This window comes from Danio aesculapii, chromosome 14 (assembly GCF_903798145.1).
Source record: "Danio aesculapii chromosome 14, fDanAes4.1, whole genome shotgun sequence".
Taxonomy (NCBI): domain Eukaryota; kingdom Metazoa; phylum Chordata; class Actinopteri; order Cypriniformes; family Danionidae; genus Danio; species Danio aesculapii.
In genome coordinates, this window is record NC_079448.1 from 18,531,734 (window position 1) to 18,559,285 (window position 27,552).

Below are 27,552 nucleotides of genomic sequence, written 5' to 3' on the forward strand. Positions count from 1 at the left end.
ATGTAAATTAAATTCTAAATTGATTAAAGCAGATATTAAATAATCAAATCACACAGATAGCAGGTAGTAACAGCCAACCCTCACCAAAGTGTTTAAATTAACTTAAGACTGTTCACTATGTGAATGAAGATTCGCTTATTCTGAAGTATTTTGAATGCTCAATGTTACGAAAGAGAACTGAAATGGGTTTGAGAAAGGGTCTGTTTGTGCTTCAGTTCTATGTCAGTCAGCAAAGTAAAGATAATGAATTTGCGTTTGTGGCTTTTTGCACATGGTAACTTGGTAAAAGAAATGGTTATCCATTATAAATATTTTTTGTCTTGACAATTCTTAGACTTAATGATAATTAATCCAAAACACGATTATCTCTCTACTTTTGCCTTCTCCAGAGCAGGGGAGAAAGAGGGGAGTGAACAACTGTTGTCAGTTGGCTCACAAAATGAGACAAACCCTGAGGAGACACATGATTTTATAGTTTACAAAGTTAAAATGCAAAATTGTTTATGTAAACACTATAAACGAGGAGGACTTCTCTTCTCCTCAAACCCGGGGTCTGAATGCAGACAGTGGATGGCAGTGCAGCAGGTCTCTTTCCCAGTGTATTCCAACCATGAACCTTGCCAGTAAACTGGAGGATTTTAAACATAGGTGAACACAGCAGCACAGATATAGGCGATGTGTCTAAATGGGAATGAACTCAACTGATAAAAGGCAAAGTCCACTATTCTCCAATTCTCATACTGCTCTGCCAACAAAAATGCTTACTGCAAACCAACAGCTTTGCTGTATCGGCCCTGACAACATAGTGGGAAAAAACATGCAACAAACTCCGTGGATCATGGAAACGAACACATATGACCCTTCATAAACGGCTAAATACTGCGTGCCATATGCGGAGTCCACGGACGCAGTCTTAACAATAATAACAAAAATGAATAATAATGAGAAACGACGCATCATCACTTCACTAGCAGATTCTCGCTACGTCACCGATTTTGATCCTGCCCCAAAAGTTATTTTATACCCGGAAGATGAAATTAGCTGACAAAAGCTCAAAATTATCCAGTTTTCCCCACAATTAAAGCTAACAAGTGCTAACATTCTTAACTGATGCTCAACATACACAAATGTTAAAATCTCAAAAAAGAAAAAAAGTACTCCATGGTTTCTTGAACCTTTAAGGTCCACTCAATATTCTTTAAAAAAATTCAGTGGCAAACAGTGGCTTTATTATTATTATTTTTTTTTTTATAATTTCTGTCATGCTATACTCAGTTGAGGTCTGTCCTTGTTTGACGTTCATGTTGGCTTTGGTCTGTTTCAGAGAAACCCAAGGACAAATCACAGGCAACTCAAAAAACTGCCAGTAAAAGCAGCACAACAGCCAATAAAGTGAGCAGCAGCAATGGAAGCAGCACGCCAAACAGGTACTGCACCCAAGGCCTGACTCCACACACTCAGCTGTGGCAGCCAGAATGATGTACTGTTCTCATCTCTTATATAATGTCATTAAAAGTTGAAGCCCTGGGGAGAGAAAGTTTAGCAGGGGCTTATTTCAAACTACTCTCCAAATGAAGCAATTCTTTATCAGAATCTACCTTTCTTATGAACTGTGTAATCAAAATGAACAGCGTTCCAGGCAAGAACCCACTTCCAATTATATTAAACTGAGCAATTGTTGAGAGAAATGTCTTGAAAGGAACCATTTCTGAAAGGCGTAACTGTTACAACACAATTGTACAATAGCCTGTCAATCTGGCTGTGTAAAACATTTTTTTGAAAGAAATACTGAGCACTGGGATATGCAGAAAAGAAAAGTCCCAGTTAATTTTCATTTAAGAATTGCGTGAATAAAATGAGATTGTAAATTCACATGGTTTTTGAACATGGCTTGCAGAACAGTGGCCAGGGGCCTCATATATCAACGCTGCATATGCACAAAAACTTTGTGTATGCCAGATTTTACACTCACATTTGGATTTACTGACGATGAAATTAACATGAGAATGTGCGTTGGTCCACGCCAACTTCATTTCTGGTGTACGTGCATTTCTTGTTTGTGTTTGTTTTATTTCCATTGGCGACTCCTAGAAGCAATTATGTTAAATTGCACACTACAAAGCATCTTTGAGCTGTTCAATGGCAGCTGTATGGGACGGGATCATCTGCACGTCTAGCAGGTATATAAGGTTTCCAAACCATTCAGTTGACCAGTCAAACATTAAAACGCTATTTGCAGCGATCATCTGTTTTCCCAATGTAATTGGAGCGATGGACTGCACGCACATTGCTATAAAGGCGCCATCTGAAGATGAATTCGCATACGTGGATCGGAAACATTTCCATTCAATAAATGTGCAAATAATATGTGATGCTCAAATGCGCTTAACATATATTGTAGCAAGGTGGCCTTGGTCAGTCCATGATTAATTCGTTCAAACAGCATGGTTGGGATGAGGCTCCAAGGTGGCAGGCACTCGGCCAGTTGTAGAGCGGGTGATTAGGCAGCTGAAATACCAGTAGCACTGCCTTGAAAAGAGCATAAGGGTCCTGCTATACCGCCCTAAAAAGTGTTCTTCTAATACGTCTGTGTCTCCCACAGACAGGCCCGGATTAAGCATTCAGAGGCCCCTGGGCAAAATGTCTTGTAGCCCCCCTACCTGGCCGCACTCCTATAGTTGACTTCAAAATTAAGATTAATATCGTAATAGTCTACAAAGATTTAACTTATTTTTAAAGCATTAATGCATACTTTGAAGAAAATATACTAATACAACTAGTGAAAATTAATGGATTTTAATATACTTGTTTAGGTTCACTGATATTTTAATGTATTTTAATGTATAACTTCTACAAACTTATATTGCATATGATTTGGATATAACACCTCTCCAATCCAGTTCAGTTCTATGAATCTTGTGAATATGTTAGCCGCTTTCTTTAGTTAAGTTGTCTCTGTCAATCAAATGGTGATGGTGGGAATCACTCTACTAGCTCATTTCAACGAGGTGTGCTATTTGCACTTAGCCTAAATAGACACTACAAAATCAGCGTGTCCCATACACCAAGACCTCCACCCACGCCTCACCCCCTGCGCTTGGACCCCTGGGTTTGTGCCCATAATGGCCATTGGTAATCCGGCCCTGCCCACAGACACGGATACTACTCTAGACAGTAAAGTCCACAATTGAGGCAACTCTCTCCTCAAAGGGTGTTAGTTCAGCATCCCCTGTTCCCCCACCTGTTCGGCCCACACTTTGTCGGTGCGCCGCTGTTCTCCTCTTAACCTGCACCTTTACATCGGACCATTTCTTTTTTTAATTCGCTCACAGTGCGATTTTTAGACCCCACTGCGTTAACCGCATCAGCTAAACTCTTCCACTCTTTTTTTTTCTTTTTTTAAATTATTATTTTTTTTATTAATTCCGGAGGACAAACTTGCAAATAACACAGTTTTTCTCCAGTCTACCTCCGATAAGAGCACCTCCAATTCACATTGTGAAGTTTCTCTTCTTGCTTGCTTTTGCCATTGCTTTTTCGTTTGGTTTTGCCAAAGAAGATTCATCACCATAGTTATTAGGGGGAGGAGGCAGGGGATGGATTTTGCGCTTGTGTATGTGTGCTCAGTTTCACGTTAATTCGGATGTACAAAGAGAATATGCGTGGGATTCCGCATACGTAGTGTTTAATACATCTGAATTTTACTGCATATGCACATTTACAGCTTTGTCCGTACACAATGTTTTAGTATGAATTCAACGTCTTTGTACATGAGGCCCCAGGTCACTACATGGTTTACGTGTGTATGTGGGGGTATATATAAATTAATAAATGTGTATATGTATGTTTTAATGCACAAAGCATGACAAGACAACTGAACGTTTCAAAACCAGGCATGGTAGAATTTAGAACTTTAATTTCTGAATTAGTTTTTGGGAAAAAATTAATTATTTAAACAAATTTGAAGCCAGAAATTGGTTTGTAGTTCAAAAAAAAAAAAAAAACTTGTGTATTCTGATTGAATTGTGCATCCAGCATTTTAATGTGTCAAAATTCAGAATGTATTTTTAATACATAAAGACACTTTTTGAATATCTTGTATAAATAGTTTTCTTTGTGATTATGTAATATATACAATGAAAAATGGATGGATGGAGGCATCTGCTAAATGATTAACAAGCAAGAAACAGTAAAGTTTGAAAACAATATTATATTTCATTGAATCCTTGATCTTTCCACAGCATGAAAGCGAGCAAAGAGAAGGAAGACAAAGAAAAGACCTCAAAAGAGAAAAAAGAGAAAAAAGAAAAGAACCCAGGGAGCACTCCAGAGGCCAAGACAGGAGGGAAGGACAAGCAAAAGGAAGACAGATCCAAGGAAGAGAAGCCCATCGACAGCAAGGAGAAGACGCCCAAAGCTGACAAGGACAAGAGGAAGGATGACAAGAAGGAAGAGAAGAACAAAATCGACGGGAAATCCATTGAAAAAGAGTGGTCCAAAGAACGTGATGTGTCCAGTGACAGCAAGACAAAGGAAAGCAGCAAGTTGGAGAAGAATGCTGGGGCTGGAAGCCTGAAGTCCATTGTTCCCAGATCTGAAGGAGTTGAGTCTGAACGGGGTAAGACTGCTTTAATTGAATGAAAAGTATCTACCTGTGTTCTGAAATTAGTCTCAATATTAGGGATGCAACAATACTTTACTGTGATTTCTCATGGTTTGGTTTTTGGTTTGAGGTCATTCTTTCGTTCAGTATTTGAAGTGCTCAGTAAAAAAGCACTGTCAAATAAAAAGAACTCTACAGGCAAAATACTATACTAAATGAATACAATACAGCAATATTACTGAAATAATCATTGCTTGTCAGGTTTTTTATGTACTTAACAATAGTTTTCAGTTAAAAATATACATTTACATTTAGTCATTTAGCAGACGCTTTTATCCAAAGCGACTTACTGCATACTGTATAGAATCATCACTGTATACATGAAATGTTAACCATTCTTAAGCTAGCTATTCAGTCATGAGCAGAGTGATTTAATTATCTTTTGTTGTTTCATTAATGATAAAAACACTGAGAACAGGAATAAATGTTTAAGATTTAAGATTTTTTCAAAGATTTAAGATCTTTAAGATGCGGCACAATGAGAAAGTTACTGACAACACAATTTCCCAAATGTTTACATTCCAAGGCATAACGGATTGAATGCTCATGAAGTCAGACTGATGGACATAATGATTGGTCAAAACTGATTTTTTACCGTTAAGAAGTGAGACTTGATTTGTGCTTCGTGACTCATTCAGCTGGCAAATAAAAAAAAAATAAAAAAAATAAAAAAACCTTACTTGCGTATTGAATTACAGATGTTGTACCAAACGGTGCAATAATTTATTGCAGCAACCCTAATATATAGATTTTATTTACTATATACATATATATGTATGTGTGTGTGTGTGTGTATTCTTATATATGTATTGTTATATATGTATTCTTGATTTGAAGAGCTTTACAAGAATTATTCTCTCGGCAGAGCAAAAAAGACGAAAGCTTGACACTCACTCGTCGCCATCACACTCCTCTGCAGTTAAGGTTAGTATGGCCTGAGGAGAGCTGTGCACCTCTTTCCTCTTGTCCACTGTTGGAGATCACATGATTTCCAAAGCTTCCTCGTCTCTCAGCATCACCCATTGGAGTTTGAGAGAGGCCTCTGGAGCACAGCAGTTGTAAGAGAGCAGTGTGGGGCAGGATTTCTGCATCTTTTGGACTCTATAGAATTTTTCCCTTTTTTGGATATTTTATGATAAAGTTCCAAGGACTTGTTTTATCACATGATTATTTTTTTGCTGTTTTACATGGTAAAATAATCAACGCAAGTGCCTCAAGTTTTGCTTTTTGCATATTTTGCGCTTTGTAAGATTGTAAATATAATCTTATTTTTGTAAAAAAAAAAAAAAAAAAAATTATCGTATCCTATTACTTCCTATTGAAAGCAAAGTATGAAAATAAATAAAAACCTTTTTTTTTTTTAACTAAATGCGAAGACCAGAATATACACCCTGGAAGAAATCAGACCACCTTCCCTGGCCGCGTCACCTGGATCTTCTAAAGTGTTTCCCTCGTTTTGCTTCGTCAGAGATCTGGGATCACCGACAACAGTGTGCTCCTCTTCACCACCACTGCTTGCTTATTTTTCCCCCTCACTGCAACTGGTTTGTTCTCTGCCTTGGAAGGGTTTTCTGAAGAGTTCCCCAGACATCCATGCAATCAGCAGAAGTCAACTTCAGTATCCAGACATTGGGGTGTTACCAAGCACTACGTAAAGAGAAAGGCAACCTGGGCAAATAGTGTATGCATGGCCTTCCCAAAGGAATCTATCTGTCCGTAACCAGGAATCTTTTTCATTTTTTCACTTTTATGAGCCAAAATCTTACTAAAGTGTACACAACCCCCCTCAATTCCCTTTATGTATGAATCCTAGCTCAGTGTAGCTTGGTTTAACATCTTCATGAACTTTCATAGTTACTTTAGAGAATGTATGTTCTAATTTAGACTAAAGATACAATTAAGACATTTACCTATGATGCTCAGAGACGTTCTCCGAGCATGTAGGTTCATAGAGTCCAATGATCCCATAGGTTTATATAGTCCAGGCTCCCATAGTATAGTCTTTTCATCTCTAACTATGTGAAAGTTCTAGTCTTTGAAGGTCTTTATGGGGATGTGTTGAGTGACGGCCAGCCTCCCCATCCTTTCACCTGCTGTGTGACACCCACTCCAGCTCATCTGTAATCTCCGTTCATTCCTACAGGACAATCTCAACGACTTCAAGGACTCCACATTAAAGGTTTGGATCTTTTTGTATGTTTTTGAAGATTGTGAACTGCGTAATCAGAACAAACAATCATTGTGAATGCCTGTTATACCCAATATTCTCATCTTGCTCAGCAATATTAGCTTTTTAATAATGACCAGAACTGATGTATAATGATCATGTGTTTGTAATATTTAGTTCTATTTGGTGAGTTGCATTTATTTGAGCACTTCCTGAGGTGTCCTAATAAGGCCCTGTGATTTAGATATGGAGGACGTGGAATAAGATATAGAATACAGTCTTAAATGTAATTTTGCTGTTTAATGCATAATATCTCAGATTTTGGCAAAATTAAAATAGGACTTTAAACATTCAAACAGAGCAGGGGTTCTTAACCTTTTTCACTTTGGGGCCCCATCTCCTTCACCGATCAATTTTTAAAGGCCCATTTCTTTTAAACTGTATGTCTAAAGAAAATGCATATCTTTTCATTAACCCCCTGGGGTTGGCATACGCGGATATGCATTTTAGCACATTAATCCGTAAAATACTGTCCTTTTTAATTGTATTGATGAGACAAACACAGATTTTAAAACTGTAAATGATCTAATTTTATTAGTATGTATTCATAATTACAGCAAAGCAATGTGTTTTTGTAAAATTAGTACTGTAAAACAGACAGAAAGTGCTTTCTCTTTCTGAGTCTATTGTCAACATGCCTGACAAAAATATTTGCTTCACAGACCTGAGAGAGACATACCTGCATAAAGCCTGAAATATGTACTTTTAAAGAGCTAACTCCTTTTGAAAACAAATGTTGTCTTGCTTAGTAATTAGTATGGACAGAGCGCAATGCAGAATTCTCCTGGCAGTGCTTGTTAGCCCACTAGTCAGTTCCTGCCACCAGCACAAATCATGATGACAGCCTCCTGAACTCGCAAACACCCACAAACAAACACAGTGGTGCCGAGTAGAAAGTTTAATTTTCATACTCAGGAACAAGTCCCTATAATGACTTATGACCCCATAATGACCCCCCTACAACCCATCCCCCCCCCCGGTGATCTAGCTGTTTATTCAGAAAATGAAGCATGTCACACATGTTATTTATTTATTTTAATGTAATTGAACAAGTCAAAAGTTTGAAAAGAGCTAACTAAGGCTGCGATTATCTGTGCAAAAATATAAATAAAAGGTTGTAAAATAATATTGTTTTGATTTAAAGTAATTGTGGTGATAGTTATTCTCATGATCAATGTCATTTGGCTACTTCAGTGTCTCAGTGTCATTTAGAAATTATTGCATTATAGAAATGCTGGATCAGTGCACAAGAAACAGTTTTTATTATAACAGTGTTGCAAACACATTTTATACCATTTAAAAATACAATTTATCCATAAAAGAAACATTACGTCAATGCTAATTTAATGGTATAATAATCAAAATAATGACAATATAGTTTGTTTATATTTGGTTATCTAAGTCTTACCTTCCTGATTTAGTGTTGTTCAGCTATATATTTTATTTGGAAAAACTAAAAGAAATATAATATTTTAACAATAAACTTTAACTGTGTTTGCAAGTTAATCTTAAGTTATTTTGTGTGATAGCTAAATATATTTTCAATAAAGTAAAAACAGAAAAGTTTTAAACTTAATTTGTCATCCTCCTTTCCCCTCAGTCTTCCATCATCTGTATCTTCTCGCATATGTGCCATAAAGCTTTTTAGTCTCTTAGAAATTTTTAATTAATATATATTTTTTCCCTAAGTAAATAAGGTGATTTTCGCGGAATTTTGAAGCAGAAACTCTAGGCTTGAAGAACCATTTTTCAAAAGTCTTGTGATCAAATATTCGGTGTGTTTTTCATGGAGTTATTTCAGTGACTTAAAAATTTTAGTTTTTCACTAACCACGTATAAACTTTTCTGTTAAACATAAATATAAATGTTGCTAACCTATTATTTTAGCCCCTTTTGTACTGTTTAGAGTATTATTAGACATTAGCCACTAATGTTTATGAGCATCTGAAAAAAACACAAATGTCTGGGCAAATCAGCAGGACTTCACCAGGCCCCCAAAACACACTCAGACCGGAGTGGGCGGAGTAATACACAAGGGTGAAGAGGCTGTACGAGTGCTGTAATTGCAGAATAATGGATGGCTATCAGCCAATCAGAATGAATTTTTTTTTTTTTTTTTGCATGTTTTGTTTTTTAGCAAACACATTCAAAACTCCTGAATTCTTTCTTTACAAATGCAGAGTACTTGGGCCTATTCTTAAATAAGCACCTAACAGGACCACAGGGCGATGGCAAAAGACCAGCTAGACCTGCCTACTTTGAACTGGATTAACTGAATATCTACTATTCATATCCGTTGAAAATAAACAAAGAAATGTAAAATACAGCAAAAACACTCTAAATCTGCTGAAACCTATCGATCTGAATGTTGGTTAGGTTTGCAGCTGGATATGATTGGAAAAAACTGCTGTTCACCACTGAAACATCACTGAGCTTTACTAGATTCTCCTGTATAAGCGAGCGTCCATTATAAAACTTGCAGGACATTCATTTGGACAACTAAGCGGATATATTAAAGTGTTTACACAAAAATACAAAAAGAGAGACTTTCACACACAGTTTGTGAATCAACAGACTTGCATGTACGAGTCGCAAATGCGAGGCAATTGCGAGCTGGTTATTATTTATACCTCTAATCATTGTTAACTTAACATTTGCCTGAGGGTTATACAACTGAGAATGTAGTCCTAGTTGACGTGCAGGGGTTGGGAGTTTTCAGTCTGTATATAACAGTGATGAGGCTGTTTTTGCACCTCAAGTAGTCTCAAGTAGTCAATCACAGAACACGAGAACGGCTATTGCTTTGATCATTTTAATATAACGTATTAATAATGAAATCAAACAATTATATTATAATATTTAGGTTAATTTTAAGCTTTCCCTCGGCCCTCCTGCAGATTCACTGAGACCAACTAGTGAGGCGTGGCCCATTGGTTGAGAATCCCTGATATAACAACTGTCCATGTGTTGTATATAAATTAGCTTGTTCTTTTCATCTGTTTGAATAAGTGGGGCAGATTTGTGTGTGGTTAACTTTAAAAGCATAAGCAAAATACTGTATATTTACTACTATGTGCTTACACTGTAGCCATAAACACACGAAAACAACATTAACCAGACTCTGTAAAATGGTAATTCCCAGCCACTAGACTTTTCTGACAGGATATTCAAGTGACTGATGTGAAATGTGTATGTTGTAGGACTACTATACAGGAGTTATTATGGATTATAAATGGCAAAATTTGGCAGCTTTTTTTTTTTTTTTTTTTTTTTTTTTAAGCATGACCGTAAAACATGAACGCCATTATGAATGTATTAAAACGCATTTTTGTTTGTTGTTAAGTTTTTAATAATGCCAAAAAAAGAAAAATTTGCATCTCCTCACTCTAATTATAGGCAGCTTATGTCCTTAGTTTTCAAGAAACACTGTTAAGCTATACAGTAGTTGCTTGAGACCTCCAAACCTGCCTTGAAATACAAGAATACTGTATATGTTCGCACATTACTTTAAGCATTTTAAAGGATGCCCATAAATGTTAGCTGAATTGGCAGCTCGGTAGCATTTGAGATAATTCCAGTATTTATCTTGTCAGTGCAAAGCATTATTTTCCACAAGTGTCAAGAATGATTCTTTAGATTGACATATGTGAGATGTTTGAATATTACTGTGCTTATATTGGTCAGTAAAAAAGTCTCTCTTTCTCTCAGAGGATGGCAAAATCCATAAACAGCAAAGCATATCATCTGCTGCTGGAACAGTTTATATTTTGCGAATGTAATTTCAATCCAACAATATCCTCTATTTTTCCCATGACTATGCTCTCCTGGGCTCCTCTCTGATTGGACTCTTCTGTTCCACAGTTCAAGTTTCTTTTGCTCAGCTCCTGTCATCTGGCAGGAAGATAAGTGTTTTTGCAGTTTGCTCAGTTTAAAAAATATACTCATGTCAACATCTGAAAATGCAATACTTCTCTCTTTCTCTCTGAATAGCTACTGTCCACATATTCCCCCACATTAATTGCAGTAAATTAAGAAATGTAATTTCGTGATGAGTTGTATTTAACAACTGATAAAAAGTAAGTTATATCAGGTTTTATTTTGCAGGAGTCAGTTGTTTAAATGTAAAAGTTTTGTATTTCAGTTTTTGGTTCAAATTCTGTTTTTTTTTAAAAACCGTGATTATTCTTTTGTCACGGTTTCTGTTTTTTAACTTGTTGAAAAGAAACATATTCCTTCTCCATACAATTTTCAAGCCAAAGTATATAACTGTTTATTATATGAAAAGAAAGGATCTTCTCCTTGTTGAGGCAATTTAGAGTTGTTGCAACACCTCTGACTGGATTTTACAGCTTTTCGTAATAGGTTTCTGTACCATATCAAGAACTTATGCCCTTGACCAGAATACCAGTTATTTTAATGACCGAGTATTAAGTGATTTTAATATACTTGAGAAATGTTTCTACTTAAAGATTTTACACACACAAATACAGAAGAAAGTCATTGTTAATAGTAAGAAATGTGTCTTGAGCACCAAATCAGCATATTATAATGATCGTGTGCTACTGAGTAAGGGCTGCAATGCATTATGACCACCTGTGCCGTGAGGCATTAATTTGAGGTGGTAACAATATGACTTCAGTTAGCATAGCGTAAACAGAAAAGGTCTCCAGTTACTGTACATTGCAGTTTGATAGTGAGAATCCAACAAAAAAAATTATCGATTGGATTTATGTCAGGTGAAATTGGAGGTCAAGGCATTAATGGATATAGTGGTGTAAAGAAGGGCTTTTCAACCTGAGAAACTGGAGTGTACACTGGCGTAATTGTTGACAGTGGAGGATGATTTACGGTTAGCCATCACACTATTCACATTTACATGTACATGCAAGTAAAATAAGACAATTTTGGGGTGGCATGTGTCATAAAAGGTTGAGAACCCTTAGTGTAGAGTATTAGAGTACATGTAATAGGTTACTGTACTTAAGTATATTTTGGGTTACATGGTTACATGGTTTGGGTTACATGTCTACATCACAATATTTTGTATTGAACATTTTTGTATTTTTACTGCGCTACATTTGTAATTAGAATTACAAAAAGATTTTGAATGGCGTCTAACTTTTAGTTAGAGTTTGTCTGAATCAGGTGTGTTTAATGACGCATACAAAATGTGCAAAATAGTACCAGACCTTGAATATATATATATATATAACTGTTGAATATATATATATATATATATATATATATATATATATATATATATATATATATATATATTGTGATATACCAACCACGATACGCATCGCGAAACTCTCATGACGTACCGCGGTACTCTCACGCCCCCTGCTGCCCATTGTTGAGGTTGACGTCTCTTGTCCATAACTAATTGAACCAATTTAAACGCATCTTTATTTTATCACATTTGATTAAATTGTATTAGTAATCTTGAGCTTTTGTTCTAAATATTATTTTCTAAAGTTAGTACTTTCCAAGTGCATGTCATGGTCATATGACTTGAGTGAGCGATCACACTCGGTTACCACTGTATACGCAGGATGGCTGCTTCGCATATATTGAGATTGCAGATCCCCCAGACACATTTAAGTCGCCTGTGTGGGAACATTTTGGTTTTCCTGTGGAGTACAGGAATGCAATTAGTGTCGTAGACAAAGCGCACGCCTATCTGTCGTAACTTTCACGAAACTTAGGCCTACTTATAAGGAATAACATTTAAAATGTGCTAATTTCACAATGAGAGGGTGTAAGCAAAAGACTGACAACAGAACTGCCAACAAAAGTGATTTAATGTACAAAAGTGAAACCAGAATTATGCCCAAATATATACAAAAAATAAATATTTACACTATTATATTATTTTTATTAAAGTAGCAAATTCAAACGATGTATCAAACAAAAATTTGTTCAACTCAAGTAAGGGGACGATAGGGAAGCCAAACAAAAAAAAAGAAATATAACAAAACAATTCTGACACATGAATAACCCCTTACCTCGCTAGAAACTGATGAAAAGAAAAGAAAGGTCTTTAGCGTCGTGCATCGTATTCTTCTCTATATTGAACTGTAGAAAAAAATAAATACAAAGATGACGTTCACACCTGATGTCTTTAACAATACATTTTCTACGTGTTTGCAAAATGTAAGTCGTACGACATCTTCCCTATCCACCTTACTCTGAGAAAAGAGTGAACTTGAGGAGGTATAGCTCAATATAACAGGAAAGAGCTGAACCAAAAAATAACATACAAATTAATTGAAATAAAAATGAACAAAAACACTAAATTTCTTAAAGTGGGCAAAAGTAATGCAAAATAATTTTACCCAAACGAAAGTTAAACAAAAACAACAAAAATCATAATCAAGTCAGCAAAATACACAAAAAACGAGATCAAAGTAAAAAGCGATCTTTTTCGCTTTTCTTGACGCCCTTTTTATATCCCCGCCATGTCGCCAAATGATAATAGATCAGTCTCCTGACCAATCAGCTGTCGTGAGGGCAGAAATGACAGGCATGGAGAGAGCGAAAGAGAGAGAGAACGGGAGGTAGAAATGCTCAGATCAGCTAAAATGACACCCAAATCCGCGACTTCATACTAATCATCCACCCGCCACCCGCCCACACATATAGTTTTATCTGATAGCCTATATGTATCTGCACCCGATCGTCACTTTAATAATTTAATTCTTTGTTTTAGGCATGATGATAGGTCACTATGGATAATAACAGCAAATCCAGTGAGCTAATCTGCACATATCTGATAGTAAAATAATACGTTAATCGTAAACGTTTTTAAATGAACATTTATTTATAATAACAAAAAACATTTTCTTCATTTTCAGATAGATACAGAAAGTAAAAATAAGACATTTTAACTTTTACAGAGACAGGAACAAGACAAAATAACGGTGCCACTTCAGCCTAAACGGCAGCTGTTATGTTTACTTGGCTTTTTTCTTTGCACTGTGCAAAAACAGAATAGCATCTATGTGCCTGGATTCGGGCGATTCCACCTGGCCTCCAAAACGCGGCCAGCTGCACCACATGTTGTAGGAATGAACAAGATTCTCCTCGCAAGGCGCTGCAGTCGTGGAAATAAGCGATCTTGTTTCTCCCAGAATGATAGCAGATTTTCCTCTGATGACTCCTCTAAATGAAACTTTGAACAGTAGGCTACTCTTGCACTTCATCCAGTATTATTGGGCGTCTTATATCTTCCCATTCTGCAAAGCCTGGTCCACTGCCATGTCCTGCTACATCCACCCACAATTAATCTTAATGTATTTTTTTATTACCCGACCTGCGGATTATCCGCAGCACCTGCGGAAATGCTATAACTGCCATCTGCGCATCACTAACTGGAGGCAAAATACAACCTATACGGCTTCAACCATAACATTAGTTTCAGACAAAACTGCAATGTATTTTACTGGTGAATATGTCATGTAAATCACTTTACAAACACATTGTGTATAATTTTAATTCATTTAAATGGAACCGATCAATCTAAATGAAAACTTGGATAATAAAAAATGAACATCACTATGTCTGTGTCTGCACAGAGATCAAGCCTCTCACCTGAGAATGTAGACATTATGGTGTTTTTGCAGAAGAACTAAAATGTACTTTTGCATCCCAAGTCCAACTCTCTAACCATTAGGCCGCAGCTGCCACTGATAGATATTAAAATTAATCTGTTGAACAGTAAACAAGATATTTCCAGAAATCTGTAACCATTGGCTTCCATATTTTTTGTTTCTACAAGGTCACTGGTTACAGGTTTTCCGCTTGCTTCACAATAGCTTTAATGTTCATCAGAATAATGAAACTAATTAAGGTTTAGAACCACTTGAGGGTAAATAGTGAGTTCATTTTCTTTTTTGGTGAACTATCCCTACAGTTCTAGAAGTGTGTGATTGTCCTGTGGCCATGAATGCACTTGGTCTGTGATGTTCACATAGTTGTGGTGTTGTGATTAGGCATGGGATGATGGTTTGGAAAGGTCAAGGTTTTAAAACCTCTAAAATGTTCTGTTATACAGTTCCTACAGTTATACAGCATACGTTCCTACAGTATGCATGTTAATTTTTCTTCTTTTGGTGAAAGCCAAACATGCATACCTATTTGCATTTTGTAGATATACAATCCCAAATCAGACAAAGTCGCAACCGTATGGAAAATGCAAAGAAAAAAAGTGATTTCTAAATTTAATTTGACTTGTATTTTATTGAAGACAATACAACAAATTGTACAGTGCCATACAGTTCATTTCTCTTGCAAACTATTATGTCTATGGACATTTCTTGATAGACGCTCTGTCTGTAGATTGTGCACAGTGAGGGGGATGCTTGTGTGTTCCTTGATAGAGCCAGTCCAATAGTTTATTTCAAACAGCATGTTTTATATTGTAAAATATACATCGTCATGTGTAATGGTTGGCATGCATGCAGTGTGGTTTTGGATTCTGTCAGAGCTTGTTGTATTTACTCTCTCCTAGACTCCGCAGAACATGCCTACTTAAGCAGCATTTTTCAATGATTGAGATCTAACCAGTGCTGATGTTGTGGGATTTCATGATCTTTTTAAAGTTTGCAGATTTCCTGAAGATTTGTTTTATTCTTGTGAAGCACTGAAATGTTACATTAAGATACTGCTATCTTTATTCATGTTAGAAGAGATTTGTTGTCCATAACCCTAAACACCTTTTGGATGAATCTTATTTTGCCCTTTGCCTCATTGTACACAGGTTTGGTCAAAAAACACTTTTTATCGAATGTCATTGATTTCTACAGAGTAATAACTTGATGTGTAAATAAATAGTAGTAGTAGTGTTAGTGTGTAAAACTAAAAGGTTGACAGATTGTTTTTTGTTTTTAATTTTATGCTAGCTAGCACAATTCTTAAACACTTTTCACATGCAGTTTTATGCTTTTTTGGCATATTGTAGCTCTGATGTGAGTCATATGAAATAATTGCAAATGTTAGTTCAGCAGGGGCCTCGAGCTTTTAATAGAGTGCTTGGACTTCCTGTCGGTGTGTCAGATTGTCAGGTGCAACTCTAATGGGGCATGCTAATGAAAGGCAGCAGGCCACTGTAAGGGCTAGTGTGCTCCATCTGTAAGACATTAACCTTCTATCATCTTTGCATCCATCCTTTAGCACCATCCTAACCACACCACAGTCCTGTCCAAGATCAAAGAGAAGGATGATGAGAAGAAAGAGTCTGATAAATCCAGGGACCGCTCCAAAGAGAGGGAAAAGAAAGAAGACCGGAAGGACCGAAAACGAGTAAGTCCTCTGTATTTGAAGAAACAATCTGGGAATGGTGTGAGTTTTCAAGCATCACAAATGTTATAGAGCAGGACATTTTACAAGGCTTAAAGCAACAAATTCATAATAAAGTCTTTTGTTGAATCATGCTTTGTGACTGAAGCAAAACCTAGCAAATCCCACTTGTGTGAAAGCTTAATTCACACTTAAATATATTATTTAAATGTCTTAACCTCCATGCTCATGCACCAGCATATTTCTTTCATTGGTGCAGATGCCATATCGTTGTCTTATGTTTTAACAGCAGTTATTAGTATTCCTAAAAATCACTTTTTTTTTATTTGTGCTGCCTTTCTCCCTTCACGCTTATAGGACTACTTGAACAGCGATCGCGAGATGAGCCAGGAAGCCAAACGCCGCAAAGATGAAAATGGAATGAGTAAGCCTATCTTTTAAATTTGTTTTGCCTGCTGCCAAAAGCAGGAGAGCTAGCGAACCAGAAAGTGTTTTTCTCAGCAGCAGAGGCAATCAGAAAGCCCTTCCTGTGGCGTCCTGGCTTTTGTGTTATCTGCCTCACTTGGCTGCACTCTCACTTTTTACACAGGCTCATCCAAACACAGCAAGAGTGCCAGCCCCTCTGAATCACCACACTCCAATGACAAGGACAATAGTAAACGCTCCAAGTCCACCAGCAAGGACAAGAGTGATCTGGCCAAATTGGAGAAGACCTCTGGAGGCAAAAAGGTCTTGTGCACCTCTTTGAAAAAGTTCAATGGTTTAAAGTTTAAAAATGAAACGTTTTAGTAATTGTTGTTGTTTGTTTATTTATTATTATTTTATAAGTGTCACCAATTATTTTAGAAACAATGTTTCTGTGTGTTTTAATTCCAAAATGTAATTATTTTTTCACCTCTACTGATGCTGACTTGATGACCTTTTGGTTTAGTGTCCACACCAACAGAGCACATTTTTAATATAAACGCCACCTTCCAGTTTTGGGACATCTGCCTTCAACATGAAATCTAATGGCATCCCAATCTTTATTTGTAGGGTTTAATATAAAGTTGTCCTACCCTTTACAGCTGTAACAGCTTCAGCTTTTCTGGAAAATTGTTCCACATGGTTTAGGAGTGTTTTTATGGGAACTTTAGAAAGGCATTTTCTGCTCTAAAAATAAAGGAAACACTTAAACAACACAATGTAACTCCAAGCCAATCGCACTTGTCTGATATCAAATTGCTCACTTAGGAAGCACAACTGATTGACAATCAATGTCATTGTCTAACCCCTGTGTATCTGTCCACGTTTGAATATAGCCTTCAGCACTAAAATTAGGGATGCTTTCACATGAAAGTGAAAAGTGTGGAAGTGGAATTTCTGCTGTGCATTCTACTGCACAAACAGAGCAGTGAGAGGTGAACACAAACCCAAAGTAGTCGTTCTTTGTAAACTCAGTCTTAGTGCCTTATGTCCAGCCATTTCTCTCTCTCTCTCTCTCTCTCTCTCTCTCTCTCTCTCTCTCTCTCTCTCTCTCTCTCTCTCTCTCTCTCAAACAACGATAACAGCACTCCCGCAAGATTCTCTCTTGCTTTTACAAAAAAAGTTATTTATCTTTTATATTCGTTATTAATAGCCTATTTAAGTTTTAAGGTGGTCTATAGCCTATTTTTCAAGCTATGCATGCATTGCTTCTTCAAATACACTGAATATACATACTTGTCTTGTTCGATGGAATGAAAAACACGGACATGCGCATTTTCAGAAAATAGCCTATTTTATTTAAAAACATGTTAGACTTTTATTTATGTAGGCTATTAAAATATATATTTTTAAATGTATTTAAACTAGCCTATATTAAATTAAATTACAACCTGTATTTTACCGTTTCTTTTGGCTTTACCGAATTATTAAACAGATTATTAATAACTTATCAAAGAACATTTTACTGACGTCAGTGAAAAGTTTTGTAGGTCAAATACGCTATTTAATATTAGAGCCATTGCTGACTCGCCGCAGCCATGTCTAAAATGAAACAATTTCTCTTATCAGAAAACAATAAACACACATGCCAAGTGCAACATTGTGTTAGATCTTTGCAAATACAAATGTGGCACTGTTGATGATTACTTTTGTGATGATCATCAGACCTGAAGCCGCGCTGCGCTCAACTGAACAGAAACATGAAAAACTTAACCGCATAGAAACAGACATGTGCGGGCGGCAAGTCCTCCATTCGCCTCCTGTCTGAAAGGACCTTAATGCATTCTTGTTTCTTCCGTGCGTAGATAAATATCATTTCATTTGCTTTCATCCATGTATATTATATCCATTTTGCTGCAGTCCCGCGGACTGCGAATGGCAGCATGAACCCAAGTCAAAATCAAATCCTGTCACGCACTGCACTGTTGCATCAAGTCTTGTTTGAAACAATTTCGGTCTCAGCACCTATTTAGCTGTAAGTGCATGGTGATTTGCTTTGGTTGAATTATTACCCTAGATCAAACGTAATTCAAATGCAGTAGGTTTTTAAATAATTTAAGAAATCAGCCAAAAGGTTAGTAAATATGTTTAGATATGGTTAGATAAAATAATAAAATATTATATATAAATAAACATAATACTGCCGCACGCCCATACGATAGTATCGTGTATCTGCGATCTCACAGGTAGGCGATATGGCTGTCTGAAAATTTCGTATATCGCCCAACACTAAATAGCACACTATACAGACGCTTAAGCACTGCTGTGGAAGCTATTCTGAAACTGCAGCTTGATAAGCTACTTATCAGGACAGTTAGCTAGTTGCATTCAAGCTGCTTTTTCACACATGTCAAAAACATGAATAAATAGTCGTTTGAAGTCAAATAATTAGTACTTAAAACTATCGGTTCAATACTGGTTTAATGTCAAGAGTCAACCTACAAAACTGCATCAAAACAAAATAATGAAATGGTTAGGATTAGACCTTTATGGCTGATTCCACTGTCAAAAGTCGTACCATACCACCTTTTCGGCACCCTTTCGAAAGGATACCAAATACGAGAAAGGGTACCAAAAGGCGGAGCTAGACACGCAGCTGAACGCTATTGGTTTACAGAAATACGTCATTCGCTTACGCAACAAGCCAGAATGAAAACAAAAAACCCGCCATGTTTAAAATACACACACAGCCGAGAGATTACAGCGGAATTTTATATACATATAATAACGAGCCATGGTCGATCCAGGCTCAAACAAACTGTCGTCGTCTTGATGAACAGCCACAAAGCCATGAAATAGAGCAGAATCTACCCTGTGCTTGGTAGTTTTTTACGAGGCAGTCTGAAGTGTTTCGCTTTCTTCCTTGCGCTCGCCGCGCATCTATATCTGAAATAACAAACTTCTCAAGCTCAAGATAATAACCTGTGCTTGATTATTGACGTGCTTTTGAAACCCGATCCTGTCAGACACTGACAAACGCGAGAGTGAAGTGCAAAAAAAACAAATGAGAAGCCGGAAAAAAAGGAGCACATTAGTTTTCAGCAAACATGAACAAAATGCCATGTTTAACTATTATCTTCACCTTTTGGACTAATATGAACTCAGAATGATGGAATTACTGTCTAACAGAGGTTACATGTGCTGCTGAAGATTACAGACACAGATGAGAGGTTTTCACTGACTGTAGGCTATATTTTGTGTTGTTTTTGAACCTAAATACGGACTAAATGTCTGCTGTGTGTAGTTCTTCTGTAATTGATAACATATCGGAGACTGTAAGGGGCTGTATGTGTTTATATATTTTCATTTATTTATTTTATTTAATTACAGATGTTATAGTAGGCTATTTCGCACTGTCATTGATCTGCAATTATAATCAACTATAGTTATAATGTTCATAGAAAAGTTGGTAATAAACATTTCTACACAAGTATTTATGTGTGTAAAGGATCTGTTTTGTGAGAAGTGCTCGTCAAATGATATGTGAGCAACCAGTACAGCTTTATTGTAGACATTTCCTCAAGCAAGAATGACGTCGACTGAAACTTTGTCATACACCACGCCCACCAAAAGGGTACCCTTGTTAGTGGAAACGCAAGCCTGATAAAGGTGACCTGTACCGTACCAGTCAGTCTAAAAAGGCATTTTATAGAAGTTTTTTCTTTGGGTTAATTGCCAACTGTTCGAAAACTTGATGGACAGAATTTCAACATCTGTTACATAAAAAATAGTATTTACAAAATAACAGTAGTAATTATGTAAGTAAATGCAAAAGCATGAGATGTGTGATTTGCTAATAGATTGCTGTAATGCACTCTTGTAGTATGTGATCTTGTAAGACAAAGACGTGCTGCTTCAGACCATTGCATGTTCACTAAATGCAATGTAGCTGTTGTCAAGCTACCCTGCTACTTTCTGGCACCTGGAAAAGCTACATTGTATTATAAGTAGTTAGGCTACTGTGAAGCTACAGAAAATTGTAGCTATGCTAGTACTACCACTCAACACTGCACTTAAAATACAATTTAAGCAATAATTATAGATTCATTATTGTATGAAATAATTTTCTTAACATTTTCACAAATATTTTTGTTTTTGCTCTGTTTGTTTTGGTGCAGGAATCCAGGCATGACAAAGAGAAATCTGAAAAAAAGAGAGACAGCACTGGAACTAAAGAGGAGAAAAAACAATATCCTTTGAAGCTTTTAGATTCCGACAGCAGTACAGAGATGGAGAGCCGCCATTTACTTCCAATTGTTTTGAATTCACTGTTACACCTTTGCGATTCATGCATGAATAAGCATACGCTTTTTCCTTAACATTTTTCACCCATAAATCATCAGAAAAGCACAGATAATGTATGCAGACTCTCAAGGTGAGAATTCAGTGTTAAAGCAGAGATTGTGTAGTATGCATATTTTGCCACTAGAGGGCACGTATTCACAACAAACAAAGGAGTTGTTGCCTAGATTGCATTGTATGGGACTCATGCTGAAATCAACTTCTAGGATGAGTATACTCATTATGATAGTAGTGTCAAGCAGAGTAAGGCTGAACGTTGTCGAAGCAATTGCTAATGAGAGACAAGCATGATGCGCCACAATTTTATCATACTGAATACATTTTAGGGATCGATTATGCTACTCTATGCAGTCTATGATAATGCATAAAATGTTAAGCCATCTTTGGTGTTTCCCTGTTTTCTATAAAACCCAACTAGAAAATCAAGGACGTGTTTCATTAGAATGGCGACACAAAACACGTGTCATTGCCAATACATATACATACATATATACATACACACACACACAGTACATAACACGGTTCTAGTGTTTTTAGTAGAATAATATAACATATTGTACCTTGTTAAGATTTTCTGAGAATTCAGTTCTATTCAGGTTAATTTATTTGTTATGTGTGTTTTTATTTGATAATGCAGAAGGTTTTGCAGACCTCACGCATTCCTGAATCACATTGGCTGCAGTTGTTCCTCTTTACCAATATTCCCTGCCATGGGCTGATGCAGGATTGATCATCGCAAGCTTTCTCAACATTGTAATTTCCTTCTCCTTTCACTGTCTGGAAAATGGATTCCCTCACATGCTTTGGAATTTTGCCTGCATTTAAACTTTTTCTGTTGTTTTGCCTAGACATGTTGTAGCTCGTCTTTTAATCTGCAATTTTTATTGTGATATTTTCAGTAATTGACTGAAAGTTTGTTTCCTTTAAATATTTAGCACAATGTGCTTCTTGCATCACAAACAGATTCAGGTTTAATTGGTGTTTCTCCCAAATGCTTGCATTTTTATGACCTCAATCTATTATCTTCTTTTTTTTTTTTTAAGTCTTTCCTCTTTTTTTTTTTTTGAATACTCTTTTTTTTCCTTTTTAATTCACATGTGATATTTAGACTAGTTATTTGAAGCCGTACAGATGCTCTATTTGTATATTATGTATACAGAAATAAAATGGTTCCATGTAATAAGACATTTCCTGTTAATTTTTTCCCCAAATTGTAAGGCTCTTGATTTTCTTTGTGTGTTCAATCACATTTTTAAAACATTTGTATAGAGAACAGCAAGCTGGATTTTCTTCATAAATAAAACGGAAACAATTCATAACTTCTCAAATTACTTAATGGACTTTTTATCTGTCAAAATCTGCAGTGTATGCTTTTTCTAAATAAACTAGTTTTCTTAGTGTGTCATGAGTCTGTTGTTGTTGTTTTTTTATTTGCATAAAACGCAAGTGCATTCATTGTATTACTTTGACTTTGCAGTAGCTCCTCTATAGTATTTTTTGTGTAAAATATGAATATTGAGATTTTAATTACACGTCATTTAATGTGTTGATATACTCTACCTACCCATGGATGGCAATTAATGTAAGAATTGGTCATCACCGTCACTTTGAGTAAACCATTACTTCCCCCACTCTTAAAGCTCCAGGCGTCTTGGCAGTATGAGTTCACTGTCAGCAAGGGTGCTTGTTAGGGGCCCAGCACCTATTTTATCTGTTCCGTTTCTTAATATTCTTCCAGCTTTTTTTTACTGACCATGCTGACCAAAAGTTTTGGAATTCAAGTTGATTAGATGACTAGTCGAATGATGTCTGATTTTCTCAGGTCAGCAATTTTGGCTGTCGGCCATTTTGAATTATGTCAAAAAATGCTGTATGTTATGAAAGCGTTGGCGAATTGTTTCAAAAGTCAGTATGTGTTTTCGAGACTGTGCCCTTAAGGTGGCCAAAAAGTCTCATCATAGCACCACCTTTTGGTCAAACATTATAACGATATTTCTAAAAATGCTAATAACATTTGACTAGTTTTGCCTATTGTTATTATACTTGTCTTGATATATACCTTGGGTTGTCCTGAGAATATCGATACCAATTAGGCCTTATTTAACTGAATAAACCTACTTTTTCTAACTCTTCCTCCATCGTTTGATTGATTTGCACCAAAATTGACTAAATTATCTTCAGACCATGCTGACAAAAAGTTATGGAATTTGTATCTATGTGTAACGTTTTTTGTTTACTGCACTGGCAAATGTGATGGCATGATGCCAAACTACATCTGAGGCTGTATCTCAAATTATTCCTTGGGTCATGCAGACATCACAGATACCAATGGGGTATATGCCAAAGCATGCTAATAGGAATTTGCCATTAACCTGGGTTAATCGTTTCCGTTCAAGTGTATGCCAATGCAAATTCGGCGCGTTTAAGGTCTGTTTTCTTTAAAAAATCAGCCATCTCCACTGGCTGAGTGATACCCGATATAAAGTGGGTCTCAGATTGTACAAGAAGCACATTACATTTTTCCCGCCACGTCTTTATAATATGAGCATTTATTTTACCCCAGTATAATCAATGCAGCTTCTGCGATAGCCTGTTGATTCTGACGGGTGTGTGCGAGTAAACAGCTTTTTGTCTCGTTTTACGATTGAGCAACTAAATTAATGCCAAAGTCTGTTTAACTGATTCTATTTTAATTACATTACAACATCGATGCTGTAAAAGGAACCGTATAAAATGGAAAAAACTCATAATGACAGGTCACCGGAAGTTTATCAATATGGGAAAAACACTAGCTCTGCGTATACCCTATAATGCCATAATCTGCCAAACGTCTTGTCTGCCATTTTAGATATTGTTCAAACAATCTATTTTAGACCGTTGGTCCAATCTTCACCAAATTTGACTTGGATCATCTTCAGACCATGTAGACCAAAAGGTATGGAATTCATGTCGATAGACAAAACTGTTGTCATTTAACATATGCGCAAACTTGATGTAATGCTGTCAGATGACATTACAGGTTGAATCACTGCAATGGTTTAAAGTATTGAAACCAAACTTAATGTGTGTGATCTAGACCTGACATTGGCCAAACTACGTCCGTTTGCACCACCTTCTGGGTAAAATTGACAATTAAATTCTATCAATACAAAATATATCAAATGACTTTTGAATAGTTTTGTCTATTGCCATGGACTGGTCTTGCCGATCTTTTTGATGATACAGAGAACATTTATATAATTTATTTCCTAATTGACACCACTTCCTGTCCACTATCTTGAATTAGTTTGAAAATGTGTTGTTTTGAACTCTGTGGATCGTTAGCCCAATTTCCACCAAATTTGGCTCAGACCATGCTGCCAAAAGTTATAGAATTTTCCAGTTGCTCTAGCTTGTTGCCGTGCTTGTTTATGATGTGGCAGCTGGGCTGCTTGGCCCCGATAATTTCTGCTTGCAGCTATATTTATACTTTGGAACCGCTGTAAACCAAAGTAGGTTGATCAGCTCATTTATCTGGAAGTTTGGTAAGATCATAATTTAGAACACATTTTTGTATTATCAAGACAGTATTAACAAACCGGTAAACAAAAGCAACTTGCAGCTGATGCAAAAAAGGGGTGTTTCTATGTCACGGTTGAATATCTATCTGAACCTTGTTATGCATCAACAAATAAGCCAACAATAATTTCTATTTGACATCAAGTATATAACATGTTATTTAAATTAGTGTCTACTGTGTATTGGTGATAAATCAACAATGCCAAGCTACTGAAATGATTTTTGGCAAAGTGATAGTTTGTTCATTGGTTGTGCTGGTTACAGAACAGTGGGGGAAAGAGCTGTAGTCCATTTCAAAAACCTTAAAACCAAGTGCTTGTGGGATGGAGATCTCCTTAATCACTAGAGTCCAGAAATCTGAAACTTGCCAAAATGGTCCTGAAGTTGGTTTTGAAGATCCTCAGTTTTTAAGAGCACCTATGATTCAAAATCAACTTTTAGAACCTGTTTAGACAGCTGTGTGTAAGTTTAGTGTGTCCACAATGTGTCATATTGGAGTGATATAAACTCAACAAGTCTCTTTTTCTTATTTTACAGACTGAAAATATGATTCAGATGCCAGTGGTTTTGAGGCCCACTGCAACGTGATATAGGAGTGTGGATTTTCCAGCCCACCGAATTGATTGCGTATTATCCATAGTAAAGCGTATAAACAGCATTTGTAAAGAAACTGTGATTAAAGATCTACTCAACTCTCTGTGATCAGCTGCACCTAATGAGTTTCACAATCTTAAAATGTTTTTAAATCAGTGCATGTTTGCCTCGGTGCTCTATCGGAAAAATCAGGTGCTCATTCTCATTCCAGCCGCATAACACTCGGCATCAAACCGCAGCAAACCGCCCCAGTGCATGCTGAAGGTCCATGCTCGAAGAAGCCAACAGGACGACATCGTCTGCGAATAACAGAGATGAAATCCTGTGGTCCCCGAACCGGACCCTCTCCAGGCTAAGGCTACCCTTTGAAATTCTGTCCTTAAATTTTTAACAGATTTGGTGACAATGGGCAGCCCTGTCAGAGCCGAACATGCACTGGAAACAAGTTTGACTTCTTGCCGGCAATGCGAACCAAACTCCTACTCTGTTCATACAGGGACGAGACAGCCCTTAACAAAGCGCCTCTGACCCCATACTCCCACAGCACTCGCCACACAATACCAAGAGGGACACGGTTGAATCGGAGTTTAGTATTAATTGATCTAAACAGAAATCAAATAAGACATGTAGTATTCCTATTGTAGTCACATTATTGAAGTGCAGTACAGACATGTAAACACCTTAATAAAACTATTACTGTTTTGTAGAACTTTTCACTACATTTTGCGACAGGATGCACACACGGCAGTTGTCAGGCATTTAAAGACGAATCACATTTTGGTGGGAATGGGAAACAACGACTAAGCTGAGAATTTTCTGACCAGTCATTACTGCACTTTCATCCAGTACCTCCGAGTTTGTTGCGGGGGCATTAATGAAAAGTTAGTGAATGAAATGGCTCAGGTGGCCCATTGCTAGAGAATTTGTATACACCATCGTCTGTTTGCACACACAGTGTTAGAAATTAACTAAAGTTGAACAAAATTAAAAGCTACATTTGCAAAATTCCATATGGTGCCATGACAAACACTGTTTTTGTGTGAAACGCTGGAGGAAACCAGCATTGAATGGGGAGGTAATGACATTAATCAAACTACAGCCCCAAGTCAGAACAAGTTGGGACAGTATGGAAAACACAAATAAATAAAGTAGCGATTTCAAAATTTTCTTTGACTTCTATTCCATTGCAGTAAATACAACAATTTTCAACATGTTCCTCTTGATTTTTGTTGCTTGAAAACATATTCAAATTTTGGTTCTTGCAACACATTTTAAAAAAAAGTTGGGACAGTAAAGCATTTACCACTTTGTAATATTGCCATTTCTTTTTACAACACTTAAAAGACGTTTAGGGACTGAAGAATACAAGTGATGAAGTGTTTCAGGTGTAATTTTGTCCTATTCTTCCTGCAAATAAGTCTTAAGGTGGACACCAGTACGGGGTCTTCGTTGTTGTATTTTGGGCTTCAAAATGTGCCACACATTTTTTATTGGAGACAAGTTGGGACTGCAGACAGGCCAGTCAAGTACTTGTATCCTCTTCCTCCGCAGCCAGGACTTTGCAATGTGTGCAGAATGTTGTTTTGCATTGTCTTGTTGAAATATGCATGGACATCCCTGGAAAAGAAGGCTGCACAGCAAAAGAAGGCTCCAAAATCTCCATGTTCTTTTCAGCATTAATGTGGTGGCATCACAGAAGTTCAAGTTACCTTTGCCAAGGGCACTGACACAACCCCATACCATGACAGACCGTGGTTTTTGGACTTGTTGCTTGTGACAGTCTGGATGATTCATTTGTTCTTTGTTCCTGCAGCACAAGGCCTTCATTTCTCCCAAAAAAATACCTAAAATACTAATTTGCCCAGTACAGTTTTAACTGGCATTTGTGGATGTAACTACGTATTGTGGAACTTTACAAAGCTTTGCCAAAGTAGTCCTGAGCCCACGTGGTAATATTGCTTATAGATGAATAATGATTCTTGATGCAGAGCCACCTGAGGGATCGGAGATCGTGGTAGTTTAGCTTAAGCTTGCACTCTTGTCCTTTATGCTCTGAAATTCCTCCAGATTCCTTTAATCTTTTAATTGTTATGCACTGTTGAAAGTGAAATAGCCAAATGTCTTCCTATGTTTCTTTAAGGAACATTGATTTTAAACTGTTCAATATTTTCTCACGTATTTGTTGGCCAATTGACAATCCCTTTCCCGTCTTTGCTCATAAAGGGCTAGACCTTTCTTGGATGCTGCTTTTGTGCCAATTCATAATTACAATCACCTGGGGCCTCATGTATCAACGCTGTGTAAGCACAAAAACTTTGCATACGCCAGATTTCACGCTCATGTTTGGATTTACTAACGATGAAATTAACGTGAGTGTACATTGGTCCGCACCAACTTAGAAGCAATCATGTTAAATTGCACACTACAAAGTATCTTTAAACCG

At 36.7% G+C, this 27,552-nt stretch overlaps 1 protein-coding gene across 1 annotated transcript in view; it reads left to right on the forward strand.

Moving 5' to 3' along the window:
* Positions 1–22,357, forward strand: part of thoc2 (THO complex 2) — a 121,690-nt gene extending 99,333 nt beyond the window's left edge. The window contains exons 27-36 of the mRNA XM_056472947.1: positions 1,325–1,427; positions 4,242–4,618; positions 5,529–5,587; positions 6,807–6,842; positions 16,065–16,193; positions 16,548–16,614; positions 16,780–16,919; positions 20,774–20,844; positions 20,985–21,030; positions 21,595–22,357. Coding sequence (XP_056328922.1) covers positions 1,325–1,427; positions 4,242–4,618; positions 5,529–5,587; positions 6,807–6,842; positions 16,065–16,193; positions 16,548–16,614; positions 16,780–16,919; positions 20,774–20,844; positions 20,985–21,012 — 1,010 coding nt within the window. The 3' untranslated portion in view covers positions 21,013–21,030; positions 21,595–22,357. The remainder of the gene's footprint in view (positions 1–1,324; positions 1,428–4,241; positions 4,619–5,528; positions 5,588–6,806; positions 6,843–16,064; positions 16,194–16,547; positions 16,615–16,779; positions 16,920–20,773; positions 20,845–20,984; positions 21,031–21,594) is intronic.
* Positions 22,358–27,552: the final 5,195 nt, after the last annotated feature.